Source organism: Ammospiza caudacuta, chromosome 6, assembly GCF_027887145.1.
Source record: "Ammospiza caudacuta isolate bAmmCau1 chromosome 6, bAmmCau1.pri, whole genome shotgun sequence".
NCBI classification, from domain to species: domain Eukaryota; kingdom Metazoa; phylum Chordata; class Aves; order Passeriformes; family Passerellidae; genus Ammospiza; species Ammospiza caudacuta.
The window spans coordinates 57,573,211-57,586,262 of NC_080598.1; the positions used below are offsets into that span (position 1 = coordinate 57,573,211).

Here is a 13,052-nt window from a genome sequence, read left to right on the forward strand (position 1 = left end):
GTAAGGAATAGGGTTAGCAGATGATACCAGTGTGAGGACCCCAAGTTACAGAGGTTGGTTTTGATTCAGCCCCTGATAAAAGGATAAGGGAATAGTAGAGGTGATTGCTGCAGCTATGGGGATGTGTTTGGGAAGGCAGGAGTGGGTATCACATCGTAGCAAGGACAGCCTGAACTGTGTAACAGGGAGGTTTTAATAGGGGCAATGGAGAAAAGCAAGATGTTTGGGATTTCCTTATTTTAACAGGCATCTGGGATGCTTGTTTGTTTGTACTCAGGCTAGGTTGATCTGGAAACCCCATGGAAAAGCAAAAGAGAAGACTGATATTATATACCCCACATGTGAGAAAAGACAGAGTCTTTTATGCCCTGAGATTGCTGATTTATCTAATGAGGAACCCAACACTTGTTTCAAGAACACATTCTGCCAACCCCACAAGTCCCAGGAGAGGAATGGATCCTGCTTAAGAGACCTTTTGCAGATAGTGGGATAAATATGCCAGATCTCTGCCTTACAAAGCTCAGGGCAGTAGTTGTGGTAACACTGATTTGTCCTGGGATGCAGTGTTTTCTGAGGAACTGCTGCAAAAGTTGTGTGAGAACATCTTTAGAATGAAAGCCCTTTATTCTAGGTTATATTTTTTGCTTAGCAAGTATTTTCATCCTGAGATTTCCCAGTCCTAATCTAGCAAAACACTTCTGCAGTATTAAGGTCTCTTCTGGGAGTTACCAAAATAAAGTGCATTGTTAACATGGTGCATTATTTGCTTACAAATAGAGCAACACCAATTAAATTCTCTCCTTTAATAAGAAATTAGTAACTCTACACTGGACCCTTATTGAGCTGTTTTAAAGACTTTTGTCTGGGTTTGATAAATTTTGACAGACACCAATTTTGTCTCTTACTGTCCACTGGTCTTTCACTGTCCTTCTCTATTTATCCTGCTAAAAACTTCTGTACACCTGTTATTTTATAATGTGGGTTCTCAGATTCCTTCCTGGGCATTGATAAATAAATAAAACAAATATTAAAAAGGAAGGAACCTGCTTAATTTTGTTTGAATTTTTAAATTAATTTGGCAAAGAAAACCCAAGCAATGTTAAAATACAGTTGCCAGGGTGATGTACAAGAGTGAAAGAGGAAAAAAACTCTAAAAGAAGAGTGTGCCTTGTCAATGCCATGCAAATTTCCTTCACCATTGCAAAGCAAGAAGCATGCTCTCTTTACTGAAAAAGCAATGGCTTTATAAAGGCTGAAAAGGTACCTTCATTTACCATTTCCAGAAAAACAGAATACAGCAGACTGTAAAAAACCCAAACAACCAGACGCCAAGGGTTAGACAAGCTGAATAAAACTATGAAGATGAATAACTGAGTGAAAGCTGACAGGGGAGCCAAGGTACAGGTGTGATATTAAATGCCTGGCTGGCTTGGACAGGGATGTTACAAGCTCTCACTGCAGAGTCAAATGTGACCTGTGCCAGTGGCACCTTTGCAGAGTCCTTTTTGATTTTAATGCCTGTTCCTAGATTGATGCAGCCTTATTGACAGCCACGTTATGGCAAATAGAACAATATGTAATTTATACATGCAGCTTAGTGCCACCAGCCTCTCCATTTGCTAGGGTGATTTGACAATGGCCCTGGCTGCTCCAATATATTCTCACAAACACTGCAGCACACGCAGGGTCTCGTTATCGGGGAGAAATCAGCAGGACAGCCATAAAACAAATACGACTCACATAAGCACACTGCTGAGGAGACTGTCTGCAATATATGCTCTGATTAATGTCTGGAATGGCAGCAGTGCAAGTTAATGCTTTCTGGAGTCTTGGATGACATGCTTGAAAAGATCTTTGGGAAAGTCGTGCCCACTTTTATGGCTTGGCTGCAAACTGAGCAACCCCCAAATGCTGACCTTGGGTTTGACTGCAGGGTAGGTGCTGGAGGAGATTGCTAATTGGGGAAGTCCCGTGGATGCCAAGGGCAGCTCCTTGTCTTACCACCAGCAGGTCTGCATTTTTTGGGGTTAAATTCCTCCCTGTTTCACAGGAGAGGATGAAGCATTCGGTCCTTCTAATGCTCGCTGCTGTCTGCAAGGGATAAAACAGCCTTTGAAAAAGTTTGGAAGAACTTCTGCAAATAAACCTCACTATGACCAATGCACTTAAAATAGCTTCAATCTTGCAAGTACTAGACAGTCTCAGGCCCTGACTCTCCCTCTGAAATACAACTGGACTATCACAAAGAAGATGTCCTATTAAAAATAAAAAGGAACATAAAAGCACTGAAATCATGTAGGAACAAACACAAAGAGGCTTCTGCCCAATGCGGTGAGAGAGAAAACGATTAAATGGCATGAAAAACCTGTTGCTACTGCTTCTGCATCTGGCCAACAAAGAGGGCTAGAGAGGCCCCACTCAGTAAATACCTACTCTTGTTGGATCAAAGGGGTAAGAATGGAAGCGAGTCCTCAGGCTTTATGGACCTGATCCAGTTGGTTTTTCTACTAATTTCTGTGGGCTTTGGCTGGTGTCCAGGCAGCAAAAACAACCAGGAGCAGGGCTAGCCTTGCCTGGCAAGTGGAGGCCCTGCCAGCACCACTGATTTTTACTCTCTCTGCCCTAAAGCTGGGCTTTCTCTCAACTCTGGAAAGCTCCATAGGCAGCAAAAGACTTGCTGGAGCCCAGGAGAGCTTTAGCCAGACCCAGGAATGCACACAGCTGCACAAGGATGCTGAACACAGTCACTCCCAAAGCTTCCATCAGCCCCCATCCCCATTCAGCCATCGTGCTGCTTGGGGGCTGTGATCTCCTGTGAGCACAGGCACCAGCCACAAAGCTCACTGCTGGCCGAGCAGCTCTGCCTGGCTCTGCTCCACTGGGGAAGGGCTGAAAACAGAGCCTCCTCTGGGCCTGTGGGAGGGGAGCCCTCAGCCTGAGAAGGGCTCAGGGGCCAGGCAGAGGAAAGCAGATCCTTTGCTCACCCTGTCGTGCTCCCACAAGGGCTGTCAGAAGCGCAGGAGCTCTCAGAATAAAGTTTCTGGGGCAGTTCTTCCTGTTGCCTTGCTTCCAGTAATGACTTTGTGCTTGTTTACATTAGTGAGTTGTACTACCAGTATTTTATACAGCCGTGGCTAAATCAGTACAACACCTGCATTGTACCCAGCGTTGCCTTGGTGTGAAGGTGAGTATAGTGTGTCTGGGTCCTGAAAAAGCAAGCCAGCAACATGCCAAATGGATACTTAGAGGAAATGGGAATGCTGTTGTATTTTCTGACACTTCTAACCCGATAATGACCACGGACTTACTGTGAAATTGTAATTGGCTTCCTAAAAATAAGACACTGCTGGATTGTAGGCAGTTACACCGAGCTTACAGCACCCAAATAGGAACTAATACCTGGGTTCTTTTTGTAATCTTGTCTTTTCCCAATTTATTCATTAAAGGGGAGAGGGTAACATGAATTATTACTTACACAAAACTAGGTATTTCTGCCAAGAATCCTAATTCTTACGAGTACAAAATTCTGCCTAACATTTCCAATGTACAAAGACAACAAAACTCCACAAGTTAGCAAATCCATGGGGTAACTTCATGGAGATTGCTCTTGCATTTTGGGGAAGAAATTACTCCAGTTTTGGTGGAGCCTGTGCAGGCTGTGACTGCAGGATGACACTGTCTTAACCAGACAGAGCTCCCCAGTCCTGTCTGCCATGGTGGACAAACAGATAAAGCTCTCAGCTTTACTGAATGGTGACTGATTTAACCCCAGGACCTTTAACTCTTTTGCTGAAGCTGGGCACCTCCACATTCTGAGCTGGAGTTTTCCAGTTTGAACCTTACAGCTGACAGTATTACCAAATGCTGCTACTCTGAGAAGGGCTTTGTGACAATGCAATCATTAATGCTCAAACCCACCCAAATATCCTGGCATTCACTGCCAATGGAGTTAAACAGTTGAGGTCTGTGGAAGAAAAGTGGTGTTGGTGATGCAGACCCCAGCTCCTGTGACAAAGAGCCTTGATATATCAGAGATCCAAATTAAATTAGATTAAATCCAAATTAAACCTGATGTTTTAAGGTGCTAATGCTACCATTGTAGAAAAATGTGGGGGGAAAATGGATTAATTAAAAAAAAAAAAAGTTGCTATTTTGCAGATATTACGATCTAGGCAAAGCAACCTAGAGGAAGGAAAGGGAAAGGAGTTTCCCTGCCGTACTTGTTGGAGACTAAAGCACAGTCTGGAGACTGCAGCTGGCACCACGCACGGCGTTCGCTGGGGAGCTCTGAAGTGCCCCCGGTGCTCCGCCACCTCTGCACTCCCCCTCACCCACCATCCCTCAAAAACGCCAACATCCACCTCGGCCCGGAGCCTCCATCCACAGCCCCCTGCAGCCCCGAGGCTCCGGGACCGGCCAGAGCCGCGGCATCCCGGGCAGCGGCACCGGGGCTCCGGCAGCTCCCGGCGCTTTCGGCCGCGCCTGCCGGGTGCGAGCGGGCTGGGAGCCCCGGCGGGAACCCCGCGCCCCCTCCTCGCCGGGCGCTCACTCCTGATGCGATTACAGCTAATTAAAATTTAAATTTCAAATCAACTATCGAAAAGGTCATCCTGAGAAATCCGTCGGCATTTGGTATTTATCGGCTGGCGCGCAACTACAGACAAACCCGGGCTGTGTATGTGTGTGTGTGTGTGTGTGTGTGTGTGCGTCTCGGGGGGGCAGCGCCGCGCCCCTCGCCCCAGCCCCGCGGCGGGCCCGGCTCCGCGCATCTCCCGCGGCCGCGCAGCCCCGGCCCCGCGCTCCGCGCTCCGCGGCACGTCGGGCTGCAGCGGCCGGGCGGGCGCGCCCTGTCCGCGGCGGCGCAGCGGAGTTGGGAGCGGGACGGCGGCGCTGCCAATGCAGCGGCCGGGAGGGGAGGGCGGCAGCAGCAGCAGCAGCGGCAGCGGCGGCAGCAGCGGGAGGAGGAGGAGGAGGAGGAGGCGGCGAGGGGGAGGGCGCAGCCGGCAGCGCGCACCGGCCGGTGGCGGCGGGGCTGGCCGGGGCGGCGGGGCCATTGTGTGCTCCAGACGGGGACACGGCCGCTCGCCACCGCACCCGCGGCTCGCAGCGGCCAAAGTATCGCGAGAGCGGCCGGCGAACAACCTGCTCCGCCACAGCCCCGCGCCGCGCCCGCGGAGCGCCCGCGCCGCCGCCGCCGCGCACATGCGGACGCCGAGCGCCGCCGCTGCCGCCCGCCGGTGAGTAACGCGGGGGGACCCGCGGAGCGGGGCAGCGCGGGGGGAACTCGCCGCCACGCCACACCCCGGCGGGGGAAAGTGCTCCCCGCAAAGTTGGGGAGCGCGGCTGTGCGAGGGGGAGATCCCGGGAGCGGCTCCGCGGCGCTTCCCCTCGGCGGCCCCCTCAGCGCTGCGCGGAGCCGGGCACCGGCGAAGGTCACCGCGGCGGGCTGCGGGGAGCAACTTTGCGGCGGGAGGTGGGGTCCGGGCTGGGGGCTGGTGGTGGCGAGAGTGTCGGAGAGGGGGGGGCGGGCTCGGGGCAAGTTTGTGGGATTTAATCGCGGGCTATAAATGGGGCTGCTGGAACTTTAAAAGGCAGCAAGCTGTGGTTGGCTGGTAGCGAGATTTGGAGTAACATATGGCATTAAAAGGCGCACAGCTGGAGGTAGCATTTCCATCGCAGTGAAGTCAGAGCAGCTGACTCTCCAGCTTGCGGTGTAATTAGCAAACCGAGCACTCCTCCTTCCCTCCCTCCTCCTCCCTCCCGCCTGCCTCTCTCTCTCTCTCTCTCTCTCTCCCCCTCCCTCCCTCCCGCCGCGCCTCGGTCGCACTCGCACCGCGCTCCCTCCTGCCCGCCCGGCTCCGCGCCCGCGGCCGGCCCCGCCGCGCCCCGCGCAAGGTAAGCGCCCGGCCGCGGCACGCCGCCGGCTGCAGCCTCCGTGCTGCCCTCCCGCCGGCCTTCCGCCGCTTATTTCCCTCCTTGCCTTTTAATAACTTCAAGGGAAACTTTTTTTTTTTTTCCCTCCCCCCTTTATCCCCCCCGCCTTTTTGGCGTGCGGGGGCCGGGGCCTCTCGCCCCCCTCCCCGCAGAGCCGCCGCTCCCCCAGCGCCAGCCGCCGCTGTTTTGTTGTGATTCGGTGCATAACGACTGAGGATAAAGTTTAAATGTGCGTGTGTGTGCGTGCGTGACGCGGGGAATATGCTTTATTAAAAGATGCCCCAAGTTAGCGTTGCTGGGAAGACAGCCTGGGAGTTGATGCTTTTTTTTTTTCTTTTCGGGGGTGTGTGTGCGCTCTCCTCTGCATAATTTTATTAAAGTGCTTAGTGGGAGAAACAAAGGTTGGAGGGGCTGCTGCTTTACTAGCTTTTGTTTACTTACAATCAAGTTTTTCCTGTTCGGAGCAGGTGCGAAAGGATGAGAAACATGTTGTGTTGGTGGTTTTTTTTTTTTCCCTCCTCCCCCCTTAATAAAACTATTACAGACAATTAACAGTAAATGTTATCTCCAAGGCTGTTTCTTTGGCTTGGGTTACCAAAAAGCCGATCTGTTTGTTACAGCTGCTAGGAGGCTTTAGTTTACAGTAGCATTCAAGTTTTTCCTGTTTTGAACAGGTTATGAAGGAAGAATGGAGTTTCCAGACCATAGCCGCCAGTTGCTGCAGTGTCTGAGTCAGCAGCGTCACCAGGGCTTCCTGTGTGACTGTACTGTTTTAGTTGGAGAAGCTCAATTCAGAGCTCACAGAGCCGTTCTTGCCTCTTGCAGTATGTACTTCCATCTTTTCTACAGGGACCAGTTAGACAAAAGGGATATTGTGCATCTGAACAGTGACATTGTCACAGCCCCTGCCTTCAGCCTGCTGCTCGAATTCATGTACGAGGGAAAGCTGGAATTCAACAGTCTCCCAGTGGAAGATGTGCTGGCTGCGGCGAGCTACCTTCACATGTATGACATTGTGAAAGTCTGCAAGGGCAAGTTGAAAGATAAAGAATTATGTTCCGAAGAGAAGATTAATGATGAGGCGGCTAGTTTGGAGAAAGCGGAGCATTTTCTAGACGCCGGAGTGCCCCTGGTCCACGAGTTTGACCCAGGAAACAAACAAAAATTCAGCGTTGCAGAATACGAGAGAGCAGCAGGCAAAGAAAAGGTCAGCAGTCACCCCGCCTGGTCCTCTGATCATATAAGTGTCAGCTCTGTGCCGACAGAGGCAGAACCGTGCGCCGCAGCAGCTGGAAAAACAAAGGCTAATGTCAATAGTTCCACAGGACCTTTGTCCCAAAGGTCTGTTAACCATCCCCTGGCTTCGAGTGATGTGGACTGCGCGCTGGATTTGTCTTTCAAGCCCGTGCCGGGGAGAGATTCCTTACACCCCTCCTATGTCTTTGGACAGCTGGCTTCCGACAGCCAGCAGCAGGGTACCGAGCCACTTGTTAAAGATGAACAAGACTTGCTGTCAGATCAGGAGGACAGCGAAGCCAGGAGTCCAGAGAGTCAGCATTTTGGGAATTCAGCCAAAAGCCTAGTGACAGGGTTAGGACACATGTTCGCGGGGAATGGCAGCTCTCATGCCCGAGAGGAGGACATAGATCAAGAGCGAGACGAGAGCGAGGACGACATGGATTCGTCGGACATCGCCTCGGGCGTCCTGGTGCCTCCTGGGCATATCTGCATTTGTCCCCTCTGTAGCAAGGTGTTCCCGAGCCCGCACATCCTTCAGCTGCACCTGAGCTCTCACTTCCGCGACAAGGACGGCTCGCGGACCCGCCTGTCCCCCGACGGGTCGGTGCCCACTTGCACCCTCTGCGGAAAGACTTTCTCCTGCATGTACACGCTCAAGAGGCACGAGAGGACTCACTCGGGGGAGAAGCCCTACACCTGCGGCCAGTGCGGGAAGAGCTTCCAGTATTCCCACAACCTCAGCCGGCACGCGGTCGTGCACACCAGGGAGAAACCCCACGGGTGCAAGTGGTGCGAGAGACGCTTCACGCAGTCCGGGGATCTCTACAGACACATCCGCAAATTTCATTGTGGCCTTGTAAAGTCCTTGGTTGTTTGAGATGTGTGACTTGTGTTTTGTTTCGTTTGGGGTTTTTTTTTGTTTTGGTTTTTTTTTTTTTTATATCTACAACCCCCCTCCAATTCTTTTAAAACAAAACAGGAAAAAAAAAAGGCAGCATCTGAATTTTAATTTTGTTTTTCTCCTCCCTTTATTTTATTTTGGTGATATTCACTTTGGTGATATTCAGGTATATGATCTTTAAAAGATGCAGCGGTAAACACTCCAGAGGCCTTTTAATGCAATCCTTCCACCTCTCCATCTCCCCCCCTTTCCCCTTCCACCCTTCCCAGCACGGTCCTTTAGGTCCTCTCTTGTGCACCCATGTTACATTATTAATGTGAAATGATCTTAAGTAATTCTGCAATGATTTAGCATCAGTTTTCTCACTGGAAGCACTTGCTTTGTGGTCAGGGTTTTGTTGGTTTGGGTTTTCTTTTCCTTTTTTTTTTTTTTTGGAAAAAAGATTATCAGCACATTCTGGAGAAAAATTTGGCTTCCATTAAGTTCCCCAAATGCCCTCTGTGTGTTGCAGAGGAACATCTGAAGAGATGAACTATGATTTAAATACATTTTGGTGTATAGAAACCTGTCCACACATTGCAGAGTGGGCAGATGTACTTTTATTTTATAGAGCTAGATGAGACATTGAATTGGCCCAAATTTTGAAGGGGTTGAGGATTCCTGGCTGCATTTTTGGTACTGGTCATTTTTTATTCTCTTTATTCCATTAATACAGTTCTGCAGTTGGTCCTAAAATCTAAATGAGAAGTTTTTGCCTTGGGACTTGACTTAAATTTTCCCTTCCCACCCATCCTCCTCACTGGGCTGACCTGCTGAAAAGCTGCTTTTGAGCATAAAATTGTGGATGGAAAAACACTTTCTGTGTGCAGCCTGTTCACTCCTGAAATGTTGAAGGATGCACACTAGGACATACAAAAAGAGTGTATAATATGTGAATATTTTCATTCCCAGATGGACATCCAGAGGCTGATCCCATCACCCTTGGAGGGAACAGCAGCTGCAAAGTGGCCAAATACCCCTCCTGATACCAGGTTTCTGGGGTTTCCTGGTTCAAAGTAACTCATGCCTTGTGCGTTAGGAGATGCCCTGCTGTCTTGCCCGAAAAGTTTGCTGTCGTGCTAAAACCAGCAGCGTGAAATTGTTTTTTAATTTTAATTTATTTTTATGAAGTTGGCAATTCCCTCTGAGCCAAATTGTGTGCAATTGCTGGTGTTCCCAAGAGGCAGCACGAAGATGAACCGCTGGAGGAAAAGTGTGGCCTGACTTCTTCCCCGGGTCCCACCTTTTCAGGGGAAGCTGTTGGGGGTAATTTTATTTTTTTTTTAGTTTGTTTGTAAACTGAGGCTGCCTGTAACTATAGCCAGTTTTACTCCAGATGATTCACATTCTTGCCTGTTAGATCATCATTTGGTCTGTGCATGTCGGTGGATATCACTTTGTTCCCTTCCAGTCAAATTACCCATTCAAGGTACATGTACATGGGACTGAAATATAATAATAATAATATCTGAGGGGTGTGAATGTCCTTCTGCTGCATTAGCATTGCTTCACCAGCTTTCTTGACACTCCTGGAGTTGTTTAGTGAAACTTAAGCGTGTGTTTTGAAATGAATTTGAAGCACTGATTTAGATTATTTTTAAAAGTTGTGCTTAAAATACTGTATTGCATCTTATGAAGAAAAACCTTCCCAATGCCTTTCCCCCTCTGGTCCAAAAACTGAGCACTACCTACATAAATAATATGGGATTGAATTTTTTTTTTATATAAGTACTTCCTCTTTAAGGAAAATCAGGATATCCTTGTTACAGCCTCTTATTATTCATCTCTTAAACTATGAATGTACATGTAATGTGAAATTTTGCTTTTATTTATAGTTTTGGGGTTTGTTTTCAGTTTAATTTCTCAACTGTAAAATATTTTTGCTGAACCTGTTACATATGAAAGTTGTGGGAGAGTACTGTATCTTGAACATAAGTGGCTTTGGTACTGTGGTCTTATTCTACTTAATCAGTTTTTTCTTTTTTTTTTCCTTTTTTTATTTTTGCTGTGATTGGAAATAGCACTGAACAAAATCTAGTTAAATTAAGTTATTTTTCTTTCTACTAAAATTAAGTTATTTTTTTTCTCCTGAAGATACTTGATATAGTATTTATTAGATTTTTTTTTGTTTTGTTTTTGAAGTGGAATTATTACTGTTAATCTATTTCAAAACTAGTTAATTTACACTTAAATTTTATAACAATGGGTTTTGCATGTTGAGCAACATGTAAAGAGTTTAATGTAGAGTCAGCATTACTGAAGCTGGTAATCTTAATTTTGCATTCTTGTGACACTTTTGTTTGCATTTCAGTCTTCAATTACTGTTTGTTTTTATTTTTTTTTAGAAGATCATAAAATAGGATGTGCCATAAGAACATCATTAGCGTATGGAGCAGGGAAAAGTTGAAACAAGTTTTTGTCTGATCTTAGTATAGAAATAATTCATTAAACTGATGCTATGAGCATGCTCTGTGCTGCAGTGAATATGGGGCAAAATTTGTTTTTTTTTTTTTTTAAATAAGAAAAAAAAAAGACTTTCTCATCCTTGACTACATCATGAACACGCTGTTCTCATAGTCTGGTATTTGTGTTCCCACTCCTCTTAGCTTGAATTTCTAAAGTAAAGAAATGTTTGCACTTATTTTTGTTCTTAAGGTGACTTTTTTTTTGCTATTTCTCTGTGTGTCTCTTATTTTTAAGTTGCAATAGCTCGGAGCATGTTTTCAAAATGGTTCATGGCTCTGCGGAGAAGAACTGAAACATGGCACACTTAAGGCTTGTCTCTTCATAAACTATTTCTCTGTGGGGCAGTTGCTGTCTCCATAGGGAACAGTCCTGCTCTGCATTTTAAACACTGGATTTGTCTTCTACTACAAACAAATACTGTGAAGTTAATGTAAAAAAAAAAAAAATCATTGATATTTTTAATTGTTTTTAATCTTGGTGCAGTTCAGATTAAATATGTATATTTAAAGACACTAATTTTTGTGGGAGAGTTTTATAGTATACAGTATGTAGAAAAGCTATTGGAATGGAATATATTTTATAAAAATGTTCTATCACTGTTTTATAGTGAACTATTTTTCCTTCAGTGTTAGTGTAATACTGTTAGTCTAGACCCGACAATCGCAGGAAGAGTGATTCAGGCTACTGTTAGCGCTTAGTTTTGCGTGGAGTTCTGTTTGCAACTGTATTGGTATGTGCTGTACAACGTGACAATCGTGACTAGGATTGTTGTCTTTATAAATTTACATGAAATAAAACTTGGTAGAATTGTAAGCTTTGAGCTTCCTCCCCCCTTTAGCAGAAGGGGTGTGGTGTTTGCCATTTTTTATGATGTATTACTAATGATTACATTAATTGCAAGTACTTGATAATTTGCCACTTTAAAAAAATTTATTACAGAATACTCTAATAATGTCTTTCTTTTGCAGGGCCATCTGGAATTTTAGGCGTGTAAGGAGCTGCCGTGTCTCAGTCAGAGCCTGACTGAACATTTCCTTAGTGACAGGGGTGGACCTAACCCAGCACCACTTCTGCATTTTGACCAGGGTTTTGGGGGCTCTTTTGGGGCTCAGTGTTCCCTGGATGCTCCAGGGGAGCTGCGGGCCAGCGCTGTCCCCAGCGATGCTGGTGCTGGCCAGGTGACAAACCTGTGAGCACGGGGGTGACATGGTGTGTGAGGACAGCCCAGCACACTGATGCAGACCCATCACAGGGCTGGCTGACTGGCATGAGGGCGTTCTCTCAAGTGCAGAATCTCTGCCAGCCCTGGGGAGCTGAGCTCTGACCCACTCCTAACACCTGCCTCAATCCTTGGGCTGGGTTTAGCAGGAGCTGGGACTGGAGGGAGAAGGCGCACGAGCTGCTCAGGGGAGGTTTGCACCTGCACCATGAGCACTGTGTCTTGTGTTCCTTAATTATCTGGAAGCAAAAGATGCTGGCAGAGTGGGGCTGCCTCAGCGTGGTGCTGGTTAAAGGATGAGCAGGTTATGGTTAATGCTGGTGTGGAGGCACAGCCATCGCTCCCCTCCCGCTACCACGCAGCGGTTTCTCCGCAATAGTCTCAAAATAGGTGGGTATTTCTTGCCTTCAAGCATGTGTCCTTCCTCAGAGATCCTGTGCCTGCATCCCCATCTGTGGGGAGGGCTGAAAGCTGCTGAAGATGCGTGGTGATCTGCTGCAATGTGGTGAAGTGTTAAAAACTATAAATATATATAATTTTTTTTAGTTTTTTTTTTTTTTTTAATTTCTACCGCTGAGAGTTACGTGGCCCTGCAGCTGCTTATTTGTGGCACTCTTGTTTCCAGTCTTTTCTGCTGTTGTGGATTCAAAGGTGTTTGATATTGCCCCCCCCAAAAATAAATAAATTTGCCCAAATCTGAGTGTGGTGCTAGGGAAGGAGGAGGCAAAAGGCTTTTCTTTGAGAGAGAGGGTGCTCAGAAAGAAGCAAGCTTGAAGCTAAACCTGGGAGGTGGATGGCTTGCAAACAGGCTATAAATAACTGTGAGTAGATTGAGGAGAGCAGCCCACATCTCCTCTGGCATGGGCATGCTGTGCCCATTTTCTTTGTTGATAGCAATTGCTAATGTGAATTCTGGCACTCCAAATCCTGATGCCTGTTGTTCTGATAACATAATTAAATCTTAGGAATGTGAAATATAAAAAGCTTTGAGAAGAAACCAGGCCACTAAGTGGAGACTGGGAAGGGGGGTGTGCAGGCTGTGGATGTACCAAATAAGCAATGGGGTTGCTCTGGGCAGGCTTCCCTGCCTGCCAGCTCTTGGCCACGTTGGGAATGATCCTGAAACCTGCAGCAAAGGGGGTGACCCCCAGGAGCATCTGCTGTTCTAATCCCATGCTGCAAGGGCTGTCACCTTCCAGGATTACAGCACGTGATGGGCTCCTTGGGTTGGCAGGGGTCAGCTGTGCCCCTGCC

The 13,052-nt window shown here is 47.4% G+C and overlaps 2 protein-coding genes across 2 annotated transcripts in view; both read left to right on the top strand.

Moving 5' to 3' along the window:
- LOC131559361 (basic proline-rich protein-like) overlaps nucleotides 1-6,148 on the top strand; it is a 32,848-nt gene extending 26,700 nt beyond the window's left edge. Inside the window, exons 2-4 of the mRNA XM_058807691.1 lie at nucleotides 4,723-4,869; nucleotides 5,067-5,237; nucleotides 6,087-6,148. Of these exons, the coding sequence (XP_058663674.1) occupies nucleotides 4,723-4,869; nucleotides 5,067-5,237; nucleotides 6,087-6,148 (380 nt within the window). The remainder of the gene's footprint in view (nucleotides 1-4,722; nucleotides 4,870-5,066; nucleotides 5,238-6,086) is intronic.
- A 468-nt stretch (nucleotides 6,149-6,616) lies between these two features.
- ZBTB42 (zinc finger and BTB domain containing 42) lies at nucleotides 6,617-8,050 on the top strand. Its single transcript, XM_058807641.1, has one exon. The coding sequence runs from the start codon at nucleotides 6,623-6,625 to the stop codon at nucleotides 8,048-8,050; it is 1,428 nt and encodes a 475-aa protein (XP_058663624.1). The 5' UTR covers nucleotides 6,617-6,622.
- Nucleotides 8,051-13,052: the final 5,002 nt, after the last annotated feature.

What these genes read in the sequence shown, in the direction of transcription:
- ZBTB42 (XM_058807641.1), top strand. Translation starts at nt 6,623, where the DNA reads ATGGAGTTTCCAGACCATAGCCGCCAGTTGCTGCAGTGTCTGAGTCAG.